Source organism: Eulemur rufifrons, chromosome 6 (assembly GCF_041146395.1).
Source record: "Eulemur rufifrons isolate Redbay chromosome 6, OSU_ERuf_1, whole genome shotgun sequence".
In the NCBI taxonomy this organism is placed as follows: domain Eukaryota; kingdom Metazoa; phylum Chordata; class Mammalia; order Primates; family Lemuridae; genus Eulemur; species Eulemur rufifrons.
Window position 1 is genome coordinate 22870440 of NC_090988.1, and position 26132 is coordinate 22896571.

A 26132-nucleotide genomic window follows, 5' to 3' on the forward strand; every position below is an offset into this window, starting at 1 on the left:
GGGCACTCTCCTCTCTGCTAGACTCAGATCCAGCCTGGCCTTGCTGGAAAGCAAACATCTTCCTAGTTTAATATCTTCGCTAATTCTCTGTTCTGCAAGTTAATGCCTGGAACTCTGGCTGCTATGTTCCTCAGACATTTTGCTTGCTGTTTTTCTGTCATAAAACTTATGCCATACAATGTTGGATTCATTGTTTTTTTTTTAACTTTCAATTTTGAAATACTTTTAGATTTACAGAAAAGTTGCAACAATAAAGTGATATATACCCTTCCCCCAGCTTCCCCTAATGTTAATATTTTACATAACTATAGTACAGTTATCAAAACTAAGATTCAATTATCAAAATATTGATTCAATACTACTAACTGAACTACAGACTTTCTTAAGATTTCACCAGTTTTTTCACTACTGTCTCTTTTCAGTTCGGGATTCCACATTTCATTTAGTGTCATGCCTCCTTAGACTTCTCCAATTTGTGACAGTTCCTCAGTCTTTCCTGACCTTGAAGAATACTAAATATCTTGTAGACTGTCCCTCAACTTGGGTCTGTTTGATGTCGCCTCATGATTAGATGAAGGCTATGACTTTTGGGGGAGAGCATCACAGAGGTGATGTGCTCATCTCAGTCCATCATATAAGGGGGTGTATGGTGTTATGTATAATATACTGGTGAGGTTTACCATAATCACTTGATTAGGATGGTGTCTGCTGGGTTTCATCACTGTCAAGTCACTATCTTTCCTTTTGTAATTAATAAATATTTTAGAGAAGATTCATTGAGACTATATGTATTTTGTTTTCTATATGTATTTTGTTCACCCACTAGCAGCTTTAGCATTTGTTGGTAGATCTTGATCGCAGCAACCACTGTGGTGCTCCAATGGTGAGTTTTCATTTTCCCCATTCCCTCTACATTTATTTTAGTTTAATTTTATTTTTAATTGACAAATAATAATTGTATATATTAATATAGTAAATATTTAGGGGGTACAATGTGATAAATATGTTTATATTGCAGAATGACTAAATCTTGCTAATTAACAAATCCATCACATCATTAATTACAATTCCTCTCTAAGGAAGAGCTATACCTTCTCCCCCCTTTATTTATTTGATTATTTATTATGGTGCTATATTATATATTATCATGAATATTTATTTTATTCTTAAGGTTATAATTCAATACTACTGTTACTTATTTTGATGCTCAAATAGTTTCAGCTTTGGCCATTAGGAGATAATTCATACTGGCTCCTGTGTCCTTTCAAGATACCCCATCTTTCTAATATTTTATTTTATTTTAAGCATTTCCTTATCTTTTGGCCCCAGATGTTCCAGGCTTATCTTGCATTTTCCCTGCCTCAACCTTGAATCAACTGCCTCTCCAAGGAGCCCTGGTTCTTTTTACTGAAGAATGGTATTTAGAAACCAAGCCCAGGCCTTAGATGTGCTCATTGACTTGAAGTACCTACAGTTGCAAGTGACTTGCCGGTACTCAAATGCATGTCCATTGAACTCTGAGCCAGGTGTTCTTTTTTTTTTTTTTTTCTTCACTATAATCAATAATCATAGATGTTCCAAGGACACCACCAATCAGAAATTTAATCCAACTTAAAATTGGATTTACAGGAAGCTCAAAACCCAGGAAAGAAATAGAGATGAGAGATTTTCTAATTTATCCCTGTGCCAGCAGGAGTTGGTGAAGGCTTTCTCTTCTCTGTAATATTAGAAGCTATGTTAACAGCATTTTTAATAAGTGGATGGGAATAATTAGGATGTTTACAGTAAATGTCAGAAATATACACCTGTATTTATTTTAGGAATCTACATTTATTTTAAGAATGCATGATATGCGAAATAGACACATCTTGTCCTTTTGATGTGAAGATGATACATGCTTCTATCCACAACACTAAGGCAGGTACTCCAAGGTTTTACTCTAATAATGGTTTTGAGATTTCTTAATATATTCACATTCTCTTACCTGGGTTCTATGTGGCTTGTAATGTGTACATAAGACAGGATTTGGGGTAAACTCTTTAACTATAGATCAGTTACTGATTCCCATGGTAATCAACTAGTCCTCAAAAGCTGAGTCCTCTCTTATCTACTAACCAGTAACAGACCATGTATATATCTGAACACAGTACTAGAACCGCTATTGTTTTCTTTTCCATATTTTGAAAGTTGACTGACTGATCTATACCTTCCTGACAACAAAAACCATCATTACTGTTATCACTAAATTACATAAATTATTAGTGCCCAAACATCCTTAGCAAAGGGACAATATTTTAGGAATAATAGTGTCTTGCACAGAGTAATGAAGTTGACCCTGAAGATAACTGTCTAATGGGTACCAAGCACAATATAGACAATTCTGTTGTTTGTTGGAATGAAATAGATCCAACATTAACATGCATATAAATCACCTAAGAAAACTGCTAAAATGCAGATTCTTATTCCATAGGTCCAGGCTAGCGCCTTAGATTTTGCATTTCTAACAGGCTCTGAAGTGATGCTCATGCTGGTGGTCCCTAGACCACTCTCTGAGTAGTCAGAAACTGGAATAAAGCAGAGACTGTGAAAAAGGTATAGAAGATGTTAAACGGTTTGTCAGTGTTGACTGTTGCACAATGATTACAATTACTAAATACTTCCAGGATTTTTATTTAAATGACATAAAGACTAAATAGGAGAAATCATTAGGTAAACTAAGTCATTTTTTTCAAAAGGGAAAAAAGCAAACACTGAAACCCAGTCTTCACAGATAACAGAGGAACACATTAAAAAGATCCAGAAACGTAAGAAGAAACAGTAATATTTTCCAATGGTCAGAGAAATGCAAGTTAAATAGCTATAACTTTATATAACTGAAAATTATTCCAAGAATGAAATCCTTATACTGTTGGAAATATTAAAAGAACATTCTCATTCATTGTTGGTGGGGGGGAAAAAAGAGAAAACCAGTGTTCGAGCAAAGAAAAAATAAATGATTTCTAGGAATCAACACAACCAAAGCAATTTTTAATCTCTAGTAGTGTGTTATAATGTCTAATTTATAATTTAAAAAATCCTCCCACAGAGCAGCAGATGGCTTTAGGGTTAAATTTATCCTCATTTCTAAAATTACCAGAATTCAGCTATCCAGCCTCGATGAAGAGTTACACATCCTTTGTAATCATTATAATGGGAGTGAAGAAGACAATTATGAGGAAATGAAAGCTGACAAATGAAAGGTAGAAGAGTGACAGAGATGAAGCTGACCCATTGCACAAACTGAATACGGCTCAGTCGACACTGACATCAATGCATACGTTGTTGCCCACCAGCAAGAAAAGGCCAGTTGCATAGTTCATTTCCAAACATCAGTCATTCTCTCTCTCTGACAGGAAGGCAAGGGAACAACCATCACAGCAGAGGTGAAATGTGATCCAGCTGACCAGTGTGACACATCTGTTTGTCCAATCAGAGTTCAATGAGCTAAGAAGCAAATAGACGATCTTCCTTAGTCTAAACAAAGTAAGTGGGGAAGGGGGAAGGAGGATGAGCAGAAGGGGGAAAGGGAGCTGAAGAAGGGGAAAAAAGCCGAAGAGGCGAAAAGCAAAACCAAACTAAGCCCTTTGAGTTATCTTCCATATTCCAGGCTTAATATGCTGGTGGTGCTAAGTAGGACTGAAGGATACCGCAAAGTTTTCATTACACTTGCTGATGTAAAGCTCTTTTTACATTTTATATAATGCTAGTGGCAGGAGGATAACAAATGGATGGGTTTCAATAAGTATTTTTCCAATAAACCCTATCTTTGCCTCTCCCACCCTTTTTTAGTTCTAGGGCTCAAAACTGGAATCATATATCCAGAAACCTTGTTTCAAGGTCTGGTAAGTAGGGAAGTTGTTAGAAGTAACAATGACAGATGATTGGCCACTGTATCAAATTAGAAAGGAAGCATTCCTTTTGGGCTAAGACAAGTGACTTGTGAAGCACAGGTGAGATTAATCAGGCTAATTACACAATACTAATTACATTTAAGGTCCCTCTCAGAAAAAAAATTAATTTGTACCAAGCAGAGGCAATTTAGAATGTGATAAATTTTCCTTGCTTCTTTAAGATTTGTATTAGTAAGGCTTTGTTTTCACATGCAATCAATTATACATTGGATATAAATAATGCTACCTTTTATTGAGTGTTTACATGGTGCCAGGAGCTTTAATTAACAATTTATTTAACAAACACTTAAATAGTACTATATGCCAGGCACTGTTCTAAGTACTCTCCAAATATTAACTCTAGTAATAACCACTGAGATATGAACTTCTATCATTCTTCTTTACAGATAAGGAAACTGAGAACAGAGAGGTTAGGAAATGTGTCCAAGGACACAAAGCTAGTAAGTGTCAGAGCCAGGATTCAAACCCAGGTTTCCTGGCTTTAGAGCCCATATTCTTACCTATTACCCTATAATACTTACCTATATTGCCACCGTGTCTCTAGCATTATCAATAATCCCTACAATCTCTCCCTGAAAAACAGATTAATCTCTATTTAATAGATACGGAAACCTGGGCCTAGAGAGGTTAAATCATCAGCTCAAGGTCACAGCTTCTAAGTGGCATAGCCAGAAATTGCACCAGCACTATTACCAAACTCAGCACTCTGCCTGTTTGAGTTGTGATTATTTTCTGAAAACTTCCTCCAAGTAATTCATACATTTTAACCCTTATCTAAGTATTTATTACAAACATTTCATACTGGGAAAGTTGGAGAATAAAATTAAATGTTATTCATCTATTTATTCTCAATGCCTGAGTAAACAGAGACAAAATAGCTAGGAGAAATAGTACTGTAATTACTAAAATTATTGAAAACCAATATTGTTTTGCATTCAGCTTCTTACTGTGAATGTCCCAGCACTCATATTTTACAAAGGTGGGAGGTCTCATGACTGAGGCAACGAGCACACACAGGTGTGGGTGAATCTATGGCTCATTAAGTGTCTGAAGGTTTGATCCACTGGGGGAACATAAACTAGAAGCTGATCTCAAAGCCATGTTTCTGTATTTATTAAAATGAACCATGTCTGATACTTACACTCTGCTTTCTGTCTTATAACACAGACAAATATTAAAATATTAAATATTTAAACCTAGTTTTGGTTTGTGCTTCATTTATTCACCTTATTTAGCAATTAAAGATCTTCATAAGTAAAAGAAACAGGAAAAATCTATAATTTAAGGAGACAATTTTATATTTTATTCTGAGTTCTTGCAATTTCTTTTCATGGAGCCTCATCTTTCTCACATGTTAGATTTCTTTAAAATTCAAGAATTCTCAAAGAGATCAGAAGATGTTCTTAAAAGAAAGCAGAGCCATCAAAAAGTTATGACATCTATGAATAAAAAGAAATATCCTGGAGAAATTCTTTAAAGACCTTGGAACACACCTAAACTTCACACGGCATGTGGAATCCTTCATGACCTGGCCCCTGCCTACCTGTCTAGGCTCTTTTCCTATCATTCCTCACTGGCATTTATATGCCACTGGCTAAGACCTGTATCCCAACATTCCAAGTTCTCTCTGGCCTCTCTGCCTTTGCACATACTGATTCACTTGCTTGGAGAAGCCACCCCGACCCCCACCCCTACCTCTCCCTCTCTCTACCTTGCCCCTCCCCCCCATCCCACCATAAATACCTTCTTAATCAAATCTTAGCTAATAATTTCCCTGATTGTTCCAGGCAGAGTTAGTCTTTCGCCTAGCCTCATGGCCTTGAAAACAATGAACTCTTTGTGTTATATTTACATAAAGGTCTGATTCTTTACTTGATTAACTCCTTGAGGTGAGAACAGAGTTAAGCTTTTTTTGTTGCTGTTGTTTTTGTCTTGAAATATGTGAATCTCCAGGACTTAGCTCAGGAGCAGAGTAGATAGATGCTTAATAAACACTAAAATTTGGGGTTGGGGGTAGTGAAGATAACAGAAGATAAAGTGTGGGCAAGAAAATATCTGAGTGCTTAGCTATACTGTGTGTGCATGTGTGTGTCTCCATTTGTGAGCAATGGAAGCAGGGACACTAAATGTATAAATATAGAAGGATGGAACCCACAGTTCAGTTAGTGAGCACCCCTTGAGGAGGAACTGACACATGATACTTGGAAACTACAACATGGTGTAGCGAAAGAAGCACAGATATTGTGGTCAGCGAGACCTAGGTTTGAATTCCACGTCTGCTACTTATTATCTGAGTCACCTTAGCAAGTTATTCAATCTCTTTGCTTTTCAGCTTTCTTATCTAAAAACTGGCAAAAGCTATGCAGCTCCCAAGGTTGCCGTGAAGATGAAAAGATATCAATACCTAGCAAAGTGCCTGAAAATAGTAAGGCCACAACTAAAAAAAGGTTAGTTGTCAGACTATCTCTTAACCAGAGAAAACAACTATAGGAATCTGACATTTTACCCATCTTCTACATAATTAGAAGGCCTCGAAGTTTAGATATTCAAAAACAAAAATAAAAACAGTAAAAACAAACAAAACAAAAACCTAGTTATCACATAATGACATTAGAAATACTGATGTGACCCACCCATATTTAGGCCAGAATTTTAGTAGACACACCACAGCCAGGCAAAACTTGGTTAAAACTTAAAGCAATATTCTGTGTTTTCTGTTTGCAAATTTCTTTGGTGCCTTACTTTGACATTTTCTTTTGAGATGTTAAGTGACAGCACTTTGTAATTCCTACAGCGTATGAGTCACACCTCTAATTTTTCTCTGCGTACGAAAACTCCCGGAATTCCTTTGACCTATTGTTTTTGTGAATTTTTTGTTTTAGTAATAAGGGACTATGAAAGTGAAGCAGGGGTTTCCCCTTTCTTTCTACAAGAGCTAAGGACTTTGTAAAAGAAGAAAAAGGACTTTCTCTAGAAAAAAAAAAAAAACCAACAAAAAACACTTCTAGGGCAGCTGATGCTTTTAAGGAAGAATAGACAGAAAATTCCAGTGAAGTGCATTATAGAAAGTTGGCAAAAAGGAGAGAAATGAAAGAGACCAAATGGGCCAGAAGAAGAGGATAAAGGGAAAAAAACATAAATGGAAGAAGTGAACATATATTTTAAAAAAGTATGAAAGCATTCTAATTCTCTGTATCACATTTTCACAACAAAAATAACAAACCAATGCTATATATATATATAACAAATTAACTTAAAAAACACTTTGTCTTATTGAGGTAATCCCATTAGGAAGAAAATCACAGACTACAGAATGAAAAATCCATTACATATCCTGTAACATATATAACACTGACATTTAAAACAAAATGAGTAAAAATTATTTAGTTTCCCCAAAATGCCCCAGACAAAACCTAACAGGAAATGGCACAGAAATAAATCAGAGGCTTTTGAGTACCCAACCTAGCCAATTAACCAACAATTTCTCGGTCAGCTCTCCTTTAACAATCCTAGAACAAACCACCACCACTTGTAACTCTGCTAAGCTTTGTGCCCTTTATCTTCTTCAAAACCCTAACCAAAATAAATCTCCTTCCCTCCCACACCTTCAACCTCTATTGCTGCTGCTCTAGTTCAGACTAGCATTTTCTTTTTTTTTTTTTTTTTTGAGACAGAGTCTCACTCTGTTGCCCGGGCTAGAGTGCCATGGCGTCAGCCTAGCTCACAGCAACCTCAGACTCCTGGGCTCAAGCAATCCTCCTGCCTCAGCCTCCCAAGTAGCTGGGACTACAGGCATGTACCACCATGACCGGCTAATTTTTTCTATATATATTTTTAGCTGTCCATATAATTTCTTTCTATTTTTAGTAGAGATGGGGTCTCACTCTTGCTCAGGCTGGGGGTCTCGAACTCCTGAGCTCAAATGATCCGCCCACCTCGGCCTCCCAGGGTGCTAGAATTACAGGCGTGAGCCACCGTGCCCAGCCACAGCATTTTCTTAATTAGGCTACTGCATTAGATTCCCTATTAATCTTCAATACCACCCACATCTCCCATCTATCTTAACTCTTCTGCCAGAGACATACTTCCAATGTGCAAATCTAATCATGTTATCCCAATCCCACTTTATGCCCATCCATGCTGTAAAATTTTCAATAGGCTAGACTCCCCATGACCTACAGAATAAACTCTAAAATCTTTTACATGGCATTCAAGACTCTTCATATTCTGGTCTTCACCTGCTCCTCCTGTGTCAATCCCCCATATCTACAGATTTTTATTTAACCAATATTGAGTTACAGTTCCCACTATTCCAATCTCTGTCTCCCTGCCTGCAACATCCTATTTCTGTTTATCTTCCTGGAAAGTTTCTAACTCATCTCTTCAGCCTAAATTCAAATAATTCCTTCTCTGTGAAGCTTTCCTGACTCCTTGGGTAGACTGATGTCCCCTAACCTATGTTCCTACTACAGTCTGTACATACACTTTTTTATGGCAACTATTGTACCGTATTTTTTTTCAGTTTTATTAAAGCATAATCGACAAAAAAAAACAAAACTGTATATATTCAGTGGGTATAATGTGATATTTTGATATATATATGTGTTGTGAAATGATTTCCACATATCATATTTAGCATAGCACAGTATCTGACACATAAATATTTATTAAGGGAGTGAGAATTTTGACTATGTGAATAAACAAACTCAGAATATAAAATATAAGCATTTTTATAATTATGAAAGGGTAGGAGGAAAACAAGCAAAATAATCTCTACCTTTAGTTTCCATACTATCAATCAAAACCCTCTCGTATCAGAGTAAGGCAAGGTGCTTTTGTGTCTTAAATATTTCTCATTCTACTTCCATCACTGCGTTCTTTTCTCTGACCGTAGCCAGCAGCCATAATTAGGAGAGCACCAGCAACCCACACTGCTCTTCCAGCCCCATCCTCCCTCTAACCACTCTCACATGCAGGCAAATGTACCTTGTCCAGCAGAACCCCACCTGAGGGACCTGGACACGAATCAGACCTCAGGTGTAGCCCTGCCAGTGTTTATTAATAATGAATTTATTTCCCTTACTTTTAATTACACACAGAACTAAGGAAACATGTAAAATACACTTTGAGAAAGCCTGACATTATCAGGCAGAAATGCTCCTGAATCTGCACCTGCAGGTCTGTCTCTGCAGACCGAGAGCAATGGCTCACGTCTCATCATGTTAGAGCCAGCTGCGTCCCAGTTACCTGCTATTTTGATATTCATGTTGTTATCCAGCAGGAGATTTTCAGCCTTGAGGTCACGGTGCACAATCTTCCGACCATGACAATAATCAACAGCAGACAGAATTTGCCAGAATTTTCGCCTGGCTTCAGATTCATTTAACCGGCCATGATTAGCAAGATAGTCTGCAAAAGAAGAGAAAATTTAGAATTAGTCACCAAAATAAAATAACTCCACTATTAGTATTCAGGAATTTTTTCCTTCAAAAAAAATTTTTTTAAATGAATAAGGATTAGTGTTCAAATAATATGTTCTTGCCTTTGGAGAAGTAATTCCAATCATATTTCACTAGAGTCCAGATAAATGGTGAGAGCCCAAGACCAGACAACAGCAAGCCGCACAATATTCAAAGTACAACTCAAAATGATTTTTTTTATGCCTAAGCACTCCCTCTTTTTGTTGAAAAATATATTGAGTATTTTTCCTAACCACACTTTAAAAATAAAACTTGTATAAAACAGAGAACATGAATTCTCTGAGATTGCATCAGACAAACGATGTCTTTTCTGAAATACTGTTTTCAGGCAATTATCATACACACTACTTTTAACACAAGATATGGTGGTACCTGGAAGTAGCTTAAATAATTCACATCCTGTTCTGTTGGAAGGAACAATTCTGATCCACCCAAGAACATGCAGACTTGTGCTCTAAACCAAATACTGTCATGACAGTCATTTTCTCTAAACTAAAAGACAAATACACTTTGCAAGGTACATTATCTTGTGCAATGTCATAATCTTCATTAAAGCAGTTTACCTGAATATTAATTCTACATATACTGTGTACATGAATTCAATAAAACTAAACATTACAACTCATTCAAGTTTCATCTAAAGATCTAAAAGGCCTCTGAAATTATCTTTTGAGGGAGAGAGGGATCACCACAAACCTTGAAAGACTTTTTTATTTAAGGTAATTTTCCTAACTAAGGAACTGTCTGTTGAATCAATAGTCACAGTCATCTTCACACATTTTCTGCTCTAGTGCTAATTTGCGGGTTTTTAAATTCCATGGCTACAGCCCATGCCCTTCTCAATATTTACTATAAAATTTACTAACATTTGCACAACACAAAGCATGTTCATATTGTAGTATCTCATTTAATCTTCCTTAAATGCTCTATGAGAACGATTACTCAATTCCCATTTTATAGATTAGAAAGCTGAAGATCACAGGGATTAAGTAATCTGGCTTAATTCATACAATTGGTGAGTGAATAGTTAATCTGGGACTAGAACTTTTGACTGAATTTTTTATTATCAAGCATTTTTACTACACTCCTGCTGAAAGCCTAACCATGCTTTTAAAACACTACTCAAATGCCACCTTGCCCTTAAATAGTCCCTCATTGCTTCAAGTGGAAATAAACTCTTTTCTTTCAGCTCCTTGTCACTTATCATACACTGACATGCGCTAGTATCAGAAACTGAGACAGTCAGTTCATCACATCTTCCCCTTGCTTTTACACTGTATGTAATTATCTGCATGCATGGTATAAATACATATGTGTATGCATGCGCACAGCACAAACTCTAACATGCTGTGTTTTGAAAAATTAAAGATATCTTCATTTAAGCTTCCTGAGGACAGGGACTATAATTATTCTTATCTGTGCTCCCCACAATGCTTAGCACTATGCACAAAATGTCATAGGCACAATACTTCATACTTAGCTGATTAAGGTCCTATCATGGATGGCGTCATAAACTCCTCCATCAACAGTATTATAAAAATGTGTAGTATGGAGTAGTATACTCTACATACCATAGGCTTTAAACATAAGTAGATATTTTGTCTATTCTTCTACATGGGCTACTATCAGAAACTGAGACATCTTCCCTTTATCACATATTCTCCTTGCCTTTACAGAGCCTGCGTAATCAGCTGTCCATAACTCTGAAGGAGAGGAAAGGATCACTTAAGAATACGTAGAAGTTTTGATCAAAATGTCCAAACTGCCATCAGAAAGATTATGGTTAAGAACTGGCAAGTGGACAATGTACCTTTGCCTCCTTTCCCCCTTGTCCCCTGACCCAGAGACAGGGGTCTCACACTGTCATCCAGGCTGGAGTGCAGTGGCATGATCACAGCTCACTGCAATCTAGAACTCCTGAGCTCAAGTGATCTTCCCAAGTCAGCCTCCCAGAGTGCTAGGATTACAGGTGTGAGCCACGGCACCAGCCTATTGCTACTGTTTTTCAAAGCTATCAGTCCAAACTGGCACTACCACAGGCGAGGGGGAGGAAAAACTTTGAAACTTGGCATCAGGAAAGGTACTGTCCGAAAAACAAAGGCATGGTATATCTGAACCTAAAATTACCATGTAAAGCCACAGTCATCATGTGTCAGGGAATACGTAACACACAGTGAGAAAAATGACAACATCCAAATTCCAGACATTAAGAGACAAACCATATAGAGACGTGGTACTTTCACTATTTAAGTGAAAATCTCAGCAAGTATTCCAGCGTATCTATTATCTTCCCCATTCTTTATGATTTCTGCAGTGTAAGCATCCCTGAAAACTGTAACATCTGCTGAGAAATCAGTAACACAAGTAACTGAGCCAGAAACCTGTGGCTGCAAATAAAATCAGTTTAGGTTATACATCATCCCCTCTGAGGAACACTGTTATCAAGCCAAATTCAATTTAATGCACGAGGTCCTGAAGATAACATACAAAAAACATACTCATGTTTCACATTAAAAACCTCACTTAATTACGATCACGGAACAAACTTATGAGCGTAACAGAAATTCTCTGTATTAATTGCTTATGTGCATGGATACCATTTTTTAAAACTTCTTTTTCCTATGTTTACATTTGTTCTGATTGTGAAGTGAAATGTGATTTTATGTTTGTTGACTTTAATAACGAAACCTTTTAAGGTTTAAGGGTGTATTTTGTATGTCAACCCCCCACCACTTTGCTTTTCTGATAATTGATTTTTATTGTATTTTACAAAAATCATGGTATGCAACAGACTGGACAATTTAAGCTCAATACTGGTAAGTTTGAGAAATACTGGTCTAGGCAAGTAGACAGGCAATTACAATACACTGCAACAGAGGTTAGCACAGAAATAAATATGTCCTAATAAATATGTCATTTTGCAGATATCTTTTTAAATTTTCTAACATTTTATTATGAAAGTTTTAAATATACATGAAAGTAGAGAAAATAGTATAATGAATCCCCAACATTCAAGAGTTTTCAACATCTTACCATATTTGTTTCATTTACCCTTCATTCCTTTTTTTTCTGCTGTAGTAACAGAAAGCAAATTTTGACATCATTTTGTTTTGCCCTAAATACTTTTGTATGTATCTATTTAAAAATGACACTTTCTGGCCGGGCGCGGTGGCTCACGCCTGTAATCCTAGCACTCTGGGAGGCCGAGGCGGGTGGATTGCTCAAGGTCAGGAGTTCGAGACCAGCCTGAGCGAGACCCCGTCTCTACTAAAAATAGAAAGACATTATATGGACACCTAAAAATCTATATAGAAAAAATTAGCCGGGCATAGTGGCGCATGCCTGTAGTCCCAGCTACTCGGGAGGCTGAGGCAGTAGGATCGCTTAAGCCCAGGAGTTTGAGGTTGCTGTGAGCTAAGCTGACGCCACGGCACTCACTCTAGCCTGGGCAACAAAGTGAGACTCTGTCTCAACAACAAAAAAAAAATAAATAAAATAAAAATGACACTTTCTTAGACACTGCAATACCATTATCACACCTAACATAATTAATAATTCCTTAATATCATCTAATACCTAGTCTGCATTCAAAACTCCCTAATAGGCTTATTTGAAGCAGAATCCAAACAATTTGAACATTTTGCATTTGCTTTTCTTTGGAGTTCTTTTACTCTGGAACAGTTCCCTCACTCTCCCCCTGCCCCTTTTTCCCCGTGCCACTGACTTGAAGAAACTGGGCTGGTCATCCTACATTCTGGATTTGGCCTTTGCTTCTTCATGATACTGTTTAACTTATTCTTCAATGTCCTACATTTCTTATAAACTGGAATCCAACTTTAATGGACTGAATAGATTCAGATTTACCTTCTTTGGGGGTGGCAAGAATAGGTCATAGGTGCATCTACAAGGAAGAATATAACATCTGGTTTTTCTTTTAGGAGTGTTGAGATTGGCCAGCAAGTTCTGCAGGTGAGAGCCTGATCCTTCGGTGAAAGATTTTCATTAATCTTTCTCCTAAGGTCATGGTTCTCAGACTCCAATGTACCCAGAACTCTGAGAGGGCTTTTAACATATTGATTCCTGGGACCTACCCTCAGAGTTTCTGATATAGTTGATGTTGGAAAGGGCTCGAGAATTTGTATTTTTTTAAGTATCCAGGTGATGTTTTAGATAGTGGAACAGGGGCCACACTTTGAGAACCACAGCACTAAAAGTTTTAGTATTCATTGCTGGTTGTTACATGAATCAACGATTTCATGATGGGTTGCAAAGTTGTGATTTTTCTAATTTTTTGATTCCTGCCACATTTATTAGATAAAATTCTGTAGAGAATTTTCTATTGTCAACTAGAGTTAGTTATTCTGAAATACAAATTGAACAGGTTAGGAAAGATGAATGCTTAATTCTTTGATTTGTATGTTTGTTTTATTTTTCAGCTTTCTTTTTTCTCTTTCATGACTCTTTTAAGTATCATAATAAATGCCTAGATTTTATATGCTATTCAATATTTCCATCAAGTACAATCATTATTCTTTTTAAAAATTTATTTTATTTTTAAAATTAAAAAAAAATTTTATATACAAGAGACAAAGAGTCTTGTTTTGTTATCCAGACTAGAGTGCAGTGGTGTGATCATAGCTCACTATGACTCTGAAGTCCTGGGCTCAAGTGATCCTCCTGCCTCAGGCTTTCAAGTAGCTGGGACTATAGGTGAGCACTACCATGCCTGGCTAATTTTTTAAAATTTTGTAGAGATGGGGTCTCACTATGTTGTCCAGGCTGGTCTCAAATTTCTGGCTTCACGTGATCCTCCTGCCTTAGCCTCAAAAAGTGCTGGGATTACAGGCATGAACCACCGTGCCTAGCCCATTATTCTTTCTGATGCTCAGATTTTCCCATCTTTGGCCAGTGGAAACCCTATTATACTGTTTTTTGATTTTAACATGACTACAAAAATATTCAATAGCTTTGCTTTTTCTGGCATATAAAAATGGCCTGTGTTTATCTTGAATATTTCCTGCCCCAAACCTGGAATCAGTCATTTCTCCAAGAAGTCTTGGTTCTTTTCACTGGGGGATGCTATCTGGGTGCTCAAGGCACTTATTACTACTGGGTCAGCACTGCTTCTAAGCCTTTTCAGGAACAGAGATAGGACATAAGTATTTTTAAAAAGAAAAAAAAAAATTCATGAAAAAAGATCTTGGTTTTTAAGATTAACATAAATTGCTTGTTTTATCCTACAATATACATGAAATAGTTTCAAAATAGCTATACTAATATTACTACTAACAATCTGGATGAAGTATAAAAGTTAACATTTCTTTGCATTTCTTTTTATCTGAAATTACATTATCCACATAAAATTTTATATGTAATTTCAAGAGGGGTCTAAATACTATGCTTTAAAATTACTTGAAAGAGCTATCTATGTGTGGTGCCTTGCCAACATGACATAAGGATTGGTACATTTGTTTGTTTTCAAATATGTTAGGAATTATTTTTCTCCCTCTTCTTTGATTTACCTTTATTTCTCGAATATGTAAGAGACCTGATATTTAACATAATGCCAAAGTTAAAACAATATAACAAAATGTAGTCAAAAAAGTCTACTACCCCTGTTCCCTTTCTCTGCCTATAGGTAACTTTTAAAATTAGTTTTTGATTTACTCTTTCTGTGTTTCATTTTATATGAGAAAATGTCTATATATAACCGTATTCTCCCTACTTCTTAAACAAAAACATTTTCTTTCTTTAAAAATTTCATAGCAGAACACAGAAATCTTCCACATTCCTTTTACGGTACTGCAGATATAATATTTTTAATATTTAATAGTGTGGTGCTAAGGTAAGAATGAAGGCTTAAAAGACAGGCTGCCTGGGTTTAAATTTTGTCTTCATACTTGCTAACTATGTGATTTTGAGCAAATTACTTATCCTCCCAAATCCTTCATTTGCTAATCCCAAAATAGAGATAATAATAGAAACCACCTCGAAAGGTTATGTGAAGATTAAATTTAAAAATCCAATTAAAAAAGAAAAAACCTATGCATAGTGCCTGACACATATAAGTGCTCAAAATGTTAGCTGCTATTACTTCAGTTATGATTATTACTATTATTGTTGTTGTTATGTTGTCAGGGGTTGATGCAGGCTACCTTCCGTCCCTAACTACTATTTACCCATCAGCCCCGTGTGATATGGTTTCTGTGTTTCACACACCACTGGAATTGCTTTAAAGTCACTGGCAACTCCCTAGGGTAAAGCCAATTAATTATCTTTTCTCAGTTCTTATTTTTTATGACCTTTAAGTGTTAAATCATATATTTAACTGGTCTCCAAAATAAACATCTCTCTCTTAGATTCTGTGTTTACCTTGTTTTCTTCCAACTTTTTCACTAATTGGTTCTTATTCTTCTAACTATATAAAACTACCTACCACAGCCTAGTCTAGGCCTTTGTCTTTCTTTTTCTGTATTCTTTCTCTCATGGAATTAATCTAAACTATCCCCTTCATGTGCCTAACCTTTGATCTGCTTTATTCTTAGTAGATGTTAGTTCTTTTTCATAATCTTCCTATTTAGTGCCTGCCTCAGGCCTGCCTCTTTGGTCACCCCAGTAGTCTTAACACTCTGGCCCGAGACCTTCTGCTCACAGACCCCATTCAGAATCTAATGAAAATTAGATTCAAATGTAATTATACAAATGTACACATAAAATTTTATATGAAATATCAAGGGGGGTCGGGAGTGGTCTATAAAATCTGAGGTTCAGTACCAGGTTGAGAAACTCTGCCCTGGGGGATTTCATTCATTACTTAGAATTTTTATAAAAATAATCTCCAGATTTGCCAAGCACATTTGGCCTTTCAACAGTTACTTAATTGTATATCTATATAGTTTTTCTTTCTGCTACTGCAATGTTATCAAGATTGAGCTCATCTTTCTTTTTATAAACTTCATTACCACCTTCTAAGTCACTATAACTACCATCTTACAGACACTCAACCTCAAAAATTCAAGAGTCATCTTGTACTAAACCCTAAATTAAGTATAGCTGAAGCCCCAATAAGTTTAAAGTTATACAGATTTTAGTTATATATAGTATTTCATTCTGCCTTTATAGATAATAAGTCTAAATTTCATAGCATAGTGCCTGACCCATAATAAATGTGCAATAAATGTTAGCTGCTATCATGATCATCATCATCTCTACTGAGTGGAATCCCTTTTCTTCCCCCAGGGATAAAAGGCAGTTTTCCCAGCATCTTATCAAAGACTCGGGGAAACACAGATAACTGAGTTCCCTTAAGCTTCAGGGATGTCAGAATCTTTTCATGATCACCTTTAAGCCTCATATTCTTCATTCAGAAATTATCAGCCTCCCTCAAAGATGCAGCTGAATAATAGTCCAAAAGATTAATAATGTATGCAATTAAATATTTAATGTTATGTTAAACGGATTTAATTTGTAATTTCATCAATTTGTAACTTGGGAGTAAGGTAAAAAGGCTGATGCCAATCTAATATTTTATGCTTAGAGAGTCTTTTGTTTTAAAAAAAACTCAAATAATTAAATCCTGGTCAGAGGTTCCTAACCCACAAATCAGCGAAGACTTCACATTTCTAATTAATAAATTTGAAGAGAAACGACGTTTTCAGGAATATGATGACTATGAACCCTGAACCTCCATCTAACTATCATCTTACAGCTCCCATAAGGTAATCAAAACTCTCTCACTTGCTCTCTTCAAAATACCTTGAAGATCCATTATTTTCAATCCCCATACCCAAATTTATACTCCTCTTTTTCTTTAACGGCTCTTTCTTCTAATCAGCACAAAAATGTTACTGTGAAAAAGACCCTTCTTGTTGTAGATCAGGACTCCAGTCTTTGTCAGCTCAGCTTGTGCTGGTTCTTACCAATCACTCTCGGAACATAACTAAGAAAGGAAGGACCATTAAATAAAATAAAAAGCTGAACAACAGGTTTATAGCACATTATATATGTACTACCTTTACATGTGAACACTAAAAGAAAATGGATTAGGTGTCTGAGCTGTATTGAATTAGGATAACCTATGTTATTTTAATTTTAAATATTAGATTATATTATTATTTATAATATCAAACTTTTAACCTTGAGACATATTTGTGAGTATGAAACTACAGATTATAAAACATTTTGCTTTTCTGTTTGTTTTTGTAAGTACATAATCATTTCAAATTGTGTGTTCAACAAAAATTAAGGAAATTGTTGCTTGTGGTATACTCTGGCAATTTAATTGTGCTTTCAGCAATTTCCCTACATTAGACTGTTCGCATCTGTTAGATTCCGAATCACTTCTTCAGGCTATGTGGAACCACTGAAGCAAACCATAGTCTGCTGAGAAGTGAAATGGTTTTTAGTTACACAAAGTTCTAAAGGTTATTTACAATTAACTTTCATGACTATATGTTCAAGTTTTCACCAACAATTAAAAGCAAATATAGTCAAACTTTTCTAAAACTATTTATAATCCCTATATTGAAGCCAATAGGTTGTAATATGTGATGATAGTAACAGATTTCAAACAAACAGATGACTTCAAAATTTTTTCATACCTTTAATAAAATACATAAGTAAAATACATTTCTGGATTTCTTTGTACCTGGGGAGATTTCATAATATAGTAGAAATGAGTTCTAGAGTCAGATAAGCCTGATTTTGAATCCTGGCTCTATTTTTCACTGTTCTGTCACCTTGGGCAGGTTATTTAGGTCCTGGATTACTCTGATTTCTCAGTAATAAACCCCAAATGTTGTTCTTGATGGGAGAGTCACTAAATTATTCTACACACGAATTCTAACTTGATGGCAAAGAACAAGGGGTTTTATTCCACATCTATCCTAGTGGAGCAACTCTTTATCCTGTCATGTGAGCATATCATGCTGTATGCAGTATCTAATAAGAGGCCAGTAGTTACAACACAGAATATATATTAGGAAAAAACTTATAATTACAATTTGGAAATATTTCATAGGGCAAATCAAGGCTTATAAAGATAAACATGTACAAAACCATAATTTTTGGTCCAGTTTCCATATATGTGTATATATCTTTTAAAACAAAACCCAAACACTTCAGTTATGAATCAGAATAAAATCAATTAAGTAAGAGTGATGAGCACAGTAGCACAGGACCACTCAGGGCCCTCAACTGTACCGACTCTCTGCAGGTCAGTCGGAAACCATGGTGCTCTCTCTCCCTCATGGAATGACATTAAGGAAGAAAGTTAAAGTTTAATAGGTTAAAGTATAAACTCCATTTATTCAACAAATATTTGAGTGTCAGTCACTATGCTTGGCACTTTGCACTCCTGAAACTTCTATTGAGTGGAAAAAAAGACAATAAACAAATAGACAAATAAAAATTATAAGGCCGGGCGCGGTGGCTCACGCCTGTAATCCTAGCACTCTGGGAGGCCGAGGCGGGTGGATCGCTCGAGGTCAGGAGTTCAAGACCAGCCTGAACAAGAGTGAGACCCCGTCTCTACTAAAAATAGAAAGAAATTATATAGACAACTAAAATATATATATACAAAAAAATTAGCCGGGCATGGTGGCGCATGCCTGTAGTCCCAGCTACTCGGGAGGCTGAGGCAGGAGGATCGCTTAAGCCCAGGAGTTTGAGGTTGCTGTGAGCTAGACTGACGCCACGGCACTCACTCTAGCCCGGGCAACAAAGTGAGACTCTGTCTCAAAAAAAAAAAAAAAAAAATTATAATTTCAAGGTACAATAAATGCCAGGGAAATAGGGTAATCAACTGAAAAGTATCTGGGTGAGGCTACTTTCTTTTTTTTTTTTTTTTTTTTTTCAATTTAATTTTACAGAATCAAAGAGTCTAACAGTATATCTTGTTAGATACAGTATGTCCTCATAATGTATACATTATTTCTTGTACAATGATATGAAATAATATGGGAAATATTCATGATAAATTATTAAGTGAACAGTGCAAGTTAAAAACAACAGTTTCATATTTTTTTTCCCCACCCCCCCTTTCCCGAGTCAGCACCTTCAAGTGTTACCACTCCCCAAACGGTGCGCAATGCACTCATTGTGTAGGCATACCCCCATCCCCTCCCCCACCCCCACCTCAGTCTGATGTCCAATTGGTGTCGTTCCCAGATTTGTATTTAGGTGATGATCAAGGAAACCAATTTTCTGGTGAGTACATGTGATGCTTGTTTTTCCATTCTTGGGATACTTCACTTAATATAATGGGTTCCAACTCTCTCCAGGAGAACCATAGAGATGTCGTATCTTCATCATTCCTTATAGCTGAGTAATATTCCATGGCATACATATACCACAGCTTACTAATCCAATCATGTATTGATGGGCATTTGGGTTGTTTCCACATCTTTGCTATTGTGAATTGTGCTGCTATAAACATTCGGGTACATGTGTCTTTGTTACAGAATGACCTTTTTTCCTTTGGGTATATGCCCAGTAATGGGATTGCTGGGTCAAACGGCAGGTCTACTTGAATCTGTTTAAGATACCTCCATAATGCTTTCCACAGGGGTTGCACTAGTTTGCAGTCCCACCAGCAGTGTATGAGTGTTCCTGTCTCTCCACACCCACGCCAACACGTGTTGTTTTGGGTTTTTTTGATAAAGGCCATTCTCACTGGGGTTAAGTGATATCTCATTGTGGTTTTGATTTGCATTTCCCTGATGATTAGAGATGTTGAACACTTTTTCATATGTTTGTTGAGGCTACTTTCAATAGGGTGACCATGAGAGGTTTCCGTGAGAAGGTACTACTGGGGAGAAAAACATGCTAGGAAAAGATGTAGCACGTTCATGAAACCAAAAGGAGACCAATGAGGCTTAAGCACAAATAGCAAGGAAAGAGGAAGGTGTATGATGAAACTGAGCAAGTCAAACTAATCAAGGATTTATAGGCTTAAGGAGGGAGCCTGTATCTTATAATATTAAGAAATCAATTAAGGGTTTTACATAGGTGAGAGATCTGATCTAATTTACATTTTAAAAGCACTTAAAAATAATCTGAAACTGAGAACTCCACGCTAATAAGCTATACAACCTCATTCAACAAAAATTAAAAGAAAAAACCTAAGCACCTCTATGAGAACAGTCTTGACAACTGATGTGAGAGCCACAAGGAAATAAAATCCAGCCCATAATGCAAACAGATTTAAAATATATATGAGAAAAGAAGGTTAAAATAATAAAAACCTTAATCAACACTTCAAGAAAATAATAGCAGGGATATCATGAGGCAATACTGGCATTACAGACAAGAGGAGATACTGTCTGAAACATCATCACTTGTTTTAATATGATTCCAGAACAATAGTTGGGTTTTTGGATTTTTTTTTTTTTTACTTATTTTGATATATGTAGTAACATTTCATTAACTATCCCCGAACTGCTTTTTAGGCAGTGATTTAAAAAAAAAAAATAACGTCAACTGAATAGCCTGGGAAAGTGCCCAGTCATATTTAATACCAGATGATGATGATGTCATCTGGATGGTATTAAACATTCCAGACAATTCCCCAAATAGGTACTTTCAGCCCACCTATTTTTATCATCTCTCCAGGACCTCAAAGTCTGTTGTGAATTATTTCTGAGTAATGACTATGACTGGACTGACAAATGAGTCACTCTAAGCTGAACTACTGATGTTGTGTGCTATTTACTCAATTTATGGTAGTGTTATAATAATATTTATAAATGCAATCTGGTCACACTTCTAACACATTCTTTACACAGATAAATACATCCAGATAGCTATTTTGATATGCAATTATTTCTTAAGAAGGAAAGAAATGTAGTCTAAAGAACAGACTATGGTTTACCAAACCATGCAATTTTTAGAAATTAGAATTCAAATGTCAAACTTGCAGAATAAGATATTGATGAAGGAAGCAGATTTGTTAATTTTAATGTTTTGGTTTCTATATAGATATCCTGTAAAGATATCTACATTTTTGCAAGTACTTGAGATCTAAGACATTGTCATCATTCATTCATAAATCAAAGGCAAATATATCTCATTTCTTCCTTGAGTTCTTCAGGTGAATTGAAAGAATAAAAAACAATGAAACCATGCTAGATTGGTTCATTCAGAAATGGGCACCAGGAACCTAAGAATATAGATTAAGCTATACTAAGTAGAACCAATTTTTCCATGAAGTTTTTGCAATAAAATTAGCTAAATAGTAAATCAAGGTTCTTGGGAAAACAAATTCGTAAAAGGTCAAGCCCCTTAGTTTATTAGCCAGTGGCCTGACTATGATGTATGCTTAGTGGGGGTCCCACACAGTCATTGTGAAGTCACTTGTTAGAGAGGAGAAGGACAACAGTGAAAGAGAAGGGACAGGGATGGGAAAAACAAGACAATCTGCTCAACTATTTAGACATCAAAGAGAATAGTTAATTCAGTGACAAACTGACATTATAAGGTTGAAATATTTCTGTGGTAGATTACTGTCCCATTTCTTCATTCCCTCCCCATAACAGAATTATTGATCCATACCCTTTGTCATCTGACTTTGCAATGCCTCCCAGCACAATAGGTGGTACATATTCCTACTTTTTTGCTTTTGGTCTTGGGGAATGTGAATGGTTTGATTGGTCCCTTGTGTTTCTACTATCTATCATGAGAAGAGAATGCCCCAAATGAGAAACGTGTGGAGCAGATAGATCTGAACACAATTTATATAGCCTGAAATGGAGGCACCCCAGATGATGCGCAAAGAATATTTATTGATGTAAAAACCACTAAATTTGGGGGCTGTTTGTTATATAACATCACCACAGTAGAAATATGACTGGTATACACTTTCCAATATTGGAAAAAAGTCTGTTCAGCTATAAAACTCACAGCAGTTGTACACAGAAATCTTTTGAACATTTTTGCCACGCAATATATGACTGTGATATTTTGTGTTCCCTAACTATTACACATGCACTTGTTTTATTTTTACACACCTGGTTGACATCTTTAGATATTAAAACCAACCTGACTGGCCTTGAAAAACATTTGGCTGGGAACTGCTCACGTAGACTGTATTAATTAATAGCTCCACTAAGTAAGATGATGTAGAGAAGTCTACATCAGAAAAGTTTCATCTCAGAGAGACCACTTGAGCACTTTCTTCCAGGCCAGTTTACCCACTATCAGCAGCTAGACTTACCCACTGCCTCCTATTTCTCGGTTCAGTGCTGGGAAAGAGGGACTACTGTTTAGGCATGGTTCTGAAGAATCAAATATGAACAATTTCAGAAATAAAGGAAGATAAAAGAGACAAGCGGTTAGTTATGGCTAACTACTAAGTCAAGGGGTAATTACAGAAAGAAGATAGCTCCAAAACAACATGGACTAATATTAAAAACACAGGGCTCTGTTCTCAGCTCCTCAGCAAATCACTTAATCTTTGTTGGCCTCAGTTTCTAAATATATATATTTATGTAACCCCTAAGGTTGCTTTTTAATTCAATATTAATACTTCCATGGATATTGGTTTTGCATAAAAACCTGACTTTGACTTTCCTTTTGGTTCATTTTTACCTCATCTCTTACCCTGTAATGTCTAGTACAAAAATTCTGAGGGCACTTGATTTAGGACTGGAGAGAAGTTAGATATATGGGATGGCAGCTCTGAAACTGCTTCTCATTCAGCAATGAGGCTAAAGGAAAATAACTAACATCCTAAATGGAAAATAACTAACTGCTATAAGCCAGAAGAAAACAGATCAAATCCAAGAGGCCACAGGAAAAATAAAAGGCTTCAGTATGGGTAGTATTCAGGGACCTAACACAGGCAGAAAAGCCTGGATCTCCACCTATGGTAGTTTCAGAAAACAAGATCTGGCATTTCACAAAGCTAGCAGTAGTATGCCAAAACAAGGGTACTCAGAGTTACAGAAATACAATTAAATGAAAGAACAGATATTAAACCTTGTAACCGTGTGGCTATTTAATAAATGTTTCTTTTAACAACAGAAAAAGCAGCTTGACAATGCTTATGAAACCTGCTGGTCCTAAGAACTTAGCGACAATGATCCTGAATAACAGAGGAACAGACACGACAAGGTTTTCTTCTGTGGCCTTTAAAACATTAATATTCGGCAAAAGGACATGACTTCATAGAGTTGGGTTTGAAGATTCAACACTGACATTTAATAATGTCTCCAGGTGGTTTAAGTGGTTAGGCCTGAGCCACAGGTGTGGGTGGTTAACCAGGAAAGAGATTAGCATGGGTTTCTAATCATTACTCTTAGGAAAACCAGACACACTGTTAACCTGTACTGCTGACACACAAAGTTTAAAATAAAGGCAAATTTAAAATACAGCACTCTAAGATACCATTTGGTATGTTTCTCACTAATCCTTAAGTTTTGTTAAAGCCAGAGTTTAAACTAATAGTGGTTGAATCAAGAGAGTTTAGAAAGGGTCTGACTCTGTGTCCTTAGGTCAAAGCTGTAGACCTAACAAAATTAGAATATGGCTCTGGGACTTGAGGACATTAAAAGTCCTTGTATCCTCTCAAAGGTGTTGTTTCTACAGATTTTAGAGCAAGAGTTTCTAACTACCTTGTTGTTTAGTCAGCAGCTTCTTGACAGTCTCTGACCTATCTTTCTAATCAATCTTTTCCATTCTCTTGTTCCTTCCTCTTCTAGTGGAAGGAAAAAGATAATTTAATGGTAAATCTATTTTGCTTTCCAGGAATTTGTTAAGACATGCTAAATATAATCACTGTTTAACTACCCAATTATTACGAGAATGTTAATCAAAAGTAAATTATGATTCCTTTACAATTTTGATTGTGCACTTAAAAAGTTGCCATTCTAAGCTTTGCTAAATATCTTAGGCATAAGTATCTCACAATTAAGGAATATTCTATTAAAGTTTAACATATCTCATAATACTAGGGTCTTTTAGAACTATGTAAATCCAAAAGGAGCCAAAGCTAAAGCCTTAGAGAAATTCTGAGCTTTCTCTATTTTAAATTTAAAACCCATTATGCACTAATATTACCAAAAGTTCAAACAGACTACCTTAGATGCTATTCAAATATTTGTGGACCATTAAGCTTTTATATAAATAAGAATGTCTGTTGGCCAAACAAGTTGGAAAAAGCCAGTGAAATAAGTCAATGCCTTTGGATTTTGATCCTTTGAAATCTGCAGGATTAAGCAATCAGTGCCAACATGGATTTATAATTTCCATTCAGTGCATTTCTGGCTTAATGTTTTCTGAAGAAAATTTCATCACACAGATGTATGAGAAAAATTTCATTCATAGTATTTTAAACTACTATAATTAGGTTGCAGTTTCTGCTGTGAATGGGATAAAGTTTTATCAAATATGGGCATCCCCATAACACATAGATAAGAGGTAGAAAAAGAGTAAGGAGGGGATGAAGAGAGGTAGTTTAATGGGTACAAACATACAGTTTGATAGAAGAAATAAGACCTAGTGTTTGCTAGATAAGTATATTATATATTTCAAAATAGCTAGAAGGGAATAATTTCAATGTTTCTAGCATAAGAGAAGACAGATATTTAAGGTGACAGATATTCTGATTATACTGATTTGAACTTTACAAATTATGCATATGTATTAAATTATCACATGTACCCCCAAAATATGTACATCTTTTCTGTATCAATAAAAAAGTAAAATTAAAAAAGATAAAGGTAGAAAAGATACTTTAGGAGCTGAGAATGGGGAGCAGGGTTTGGACAGGTAGTCTATGGCAAGGAGAAAGGGATAGCCAAGATCAGAGAGGGTGGTAGGGGGTTACGGAAATGATGCATTCGAAAAGTAAACTAAAGTCAGGGTTTAAAGACAAAAAGTCTAAATACTGGATAAAATACCACAGCCAAAATACATCTAAGGATTAACAATTTAATTGTTTGTTGACTGAGTTTTCCAACTTAGTTTATTAGTAGTTCTTGTGTGTGGGAAAACATTTCTAATTTATAAGGAAGTCAAAATGAGGTTTTCTTTATAATTTTGATGAAACAATTCCATAAAGTTATATCTCTATAAATAATTATTAATAGAAATAATCTTTCTGAGGTCTTGTCTTAGATACAGGTAGATTCTGAAACAAATAAATACACATATATCATTGTATTTCCTCTCTCTCTTTCTCTCTGTCCAAACAGTTTAGTTCTATTCTAGTCAAAATGAGATCTGCCTGGAAGTGTAGAGAAAAGAACCCTGTACGTGAGTCATAATAAAGGAGTTAACTGTTATTCTTGTTCTCTTTCAAACTTCCGTTTTATGAGTTTCCTTCTTATCAGCCATTTATTTATTCATTCATTCATTAATAAAAGATCTGATGTCTAGCCTCATCAATCAGCTGCCTACTCACCAATGCCGCATGGATAACTATGACACACCTCAAATTTAACATGCCCCAAACAGAACTAAAAAATTCTCCTCTCCTAAGCCTGCACCTTCTCCAGTCTTCTGAACTCAGTAAAAGGCCACTTTAATCTTACACTTAATACTCTTTTCTCTCTCCACATCTAATCCATCAGCAAATTGTCAGCTCTAATTTAGACATGTGTCCAGAAATCCCACTATTTTTCTTCAACTCCATCAATGCCCCTCTAGTGCAAGTCACCATTTTCCTTTGCCTGAACTATTACAATAGTTTCCTGACTGGTTTTCC

General features: G+C 35.9%; 1 protein-coding gene across 2 annotated transcripts in view; it reads right to left on the reverse strand.

The window, feature by feature from the left end:
• SIK2 (salt inducible kinase 2) overlaps positions 1–26132 on the reverse strand; it is a 126477-nt gene that overhangs the window by 25567 nt on the left and 74778 nt on the right. For both annotated transcript variants that reach the window (XM_069470909.1, XM_069470908.1), the window contains exon 4: positions 9198–9359. In XM_069470909.1, coding sequence (XP_069327010.1) covers positions 9198–9359 — 162 coding nt within the window. The remainder of the gene's footprint in view (positions 1–9197; positions 9360–26132) is intronic.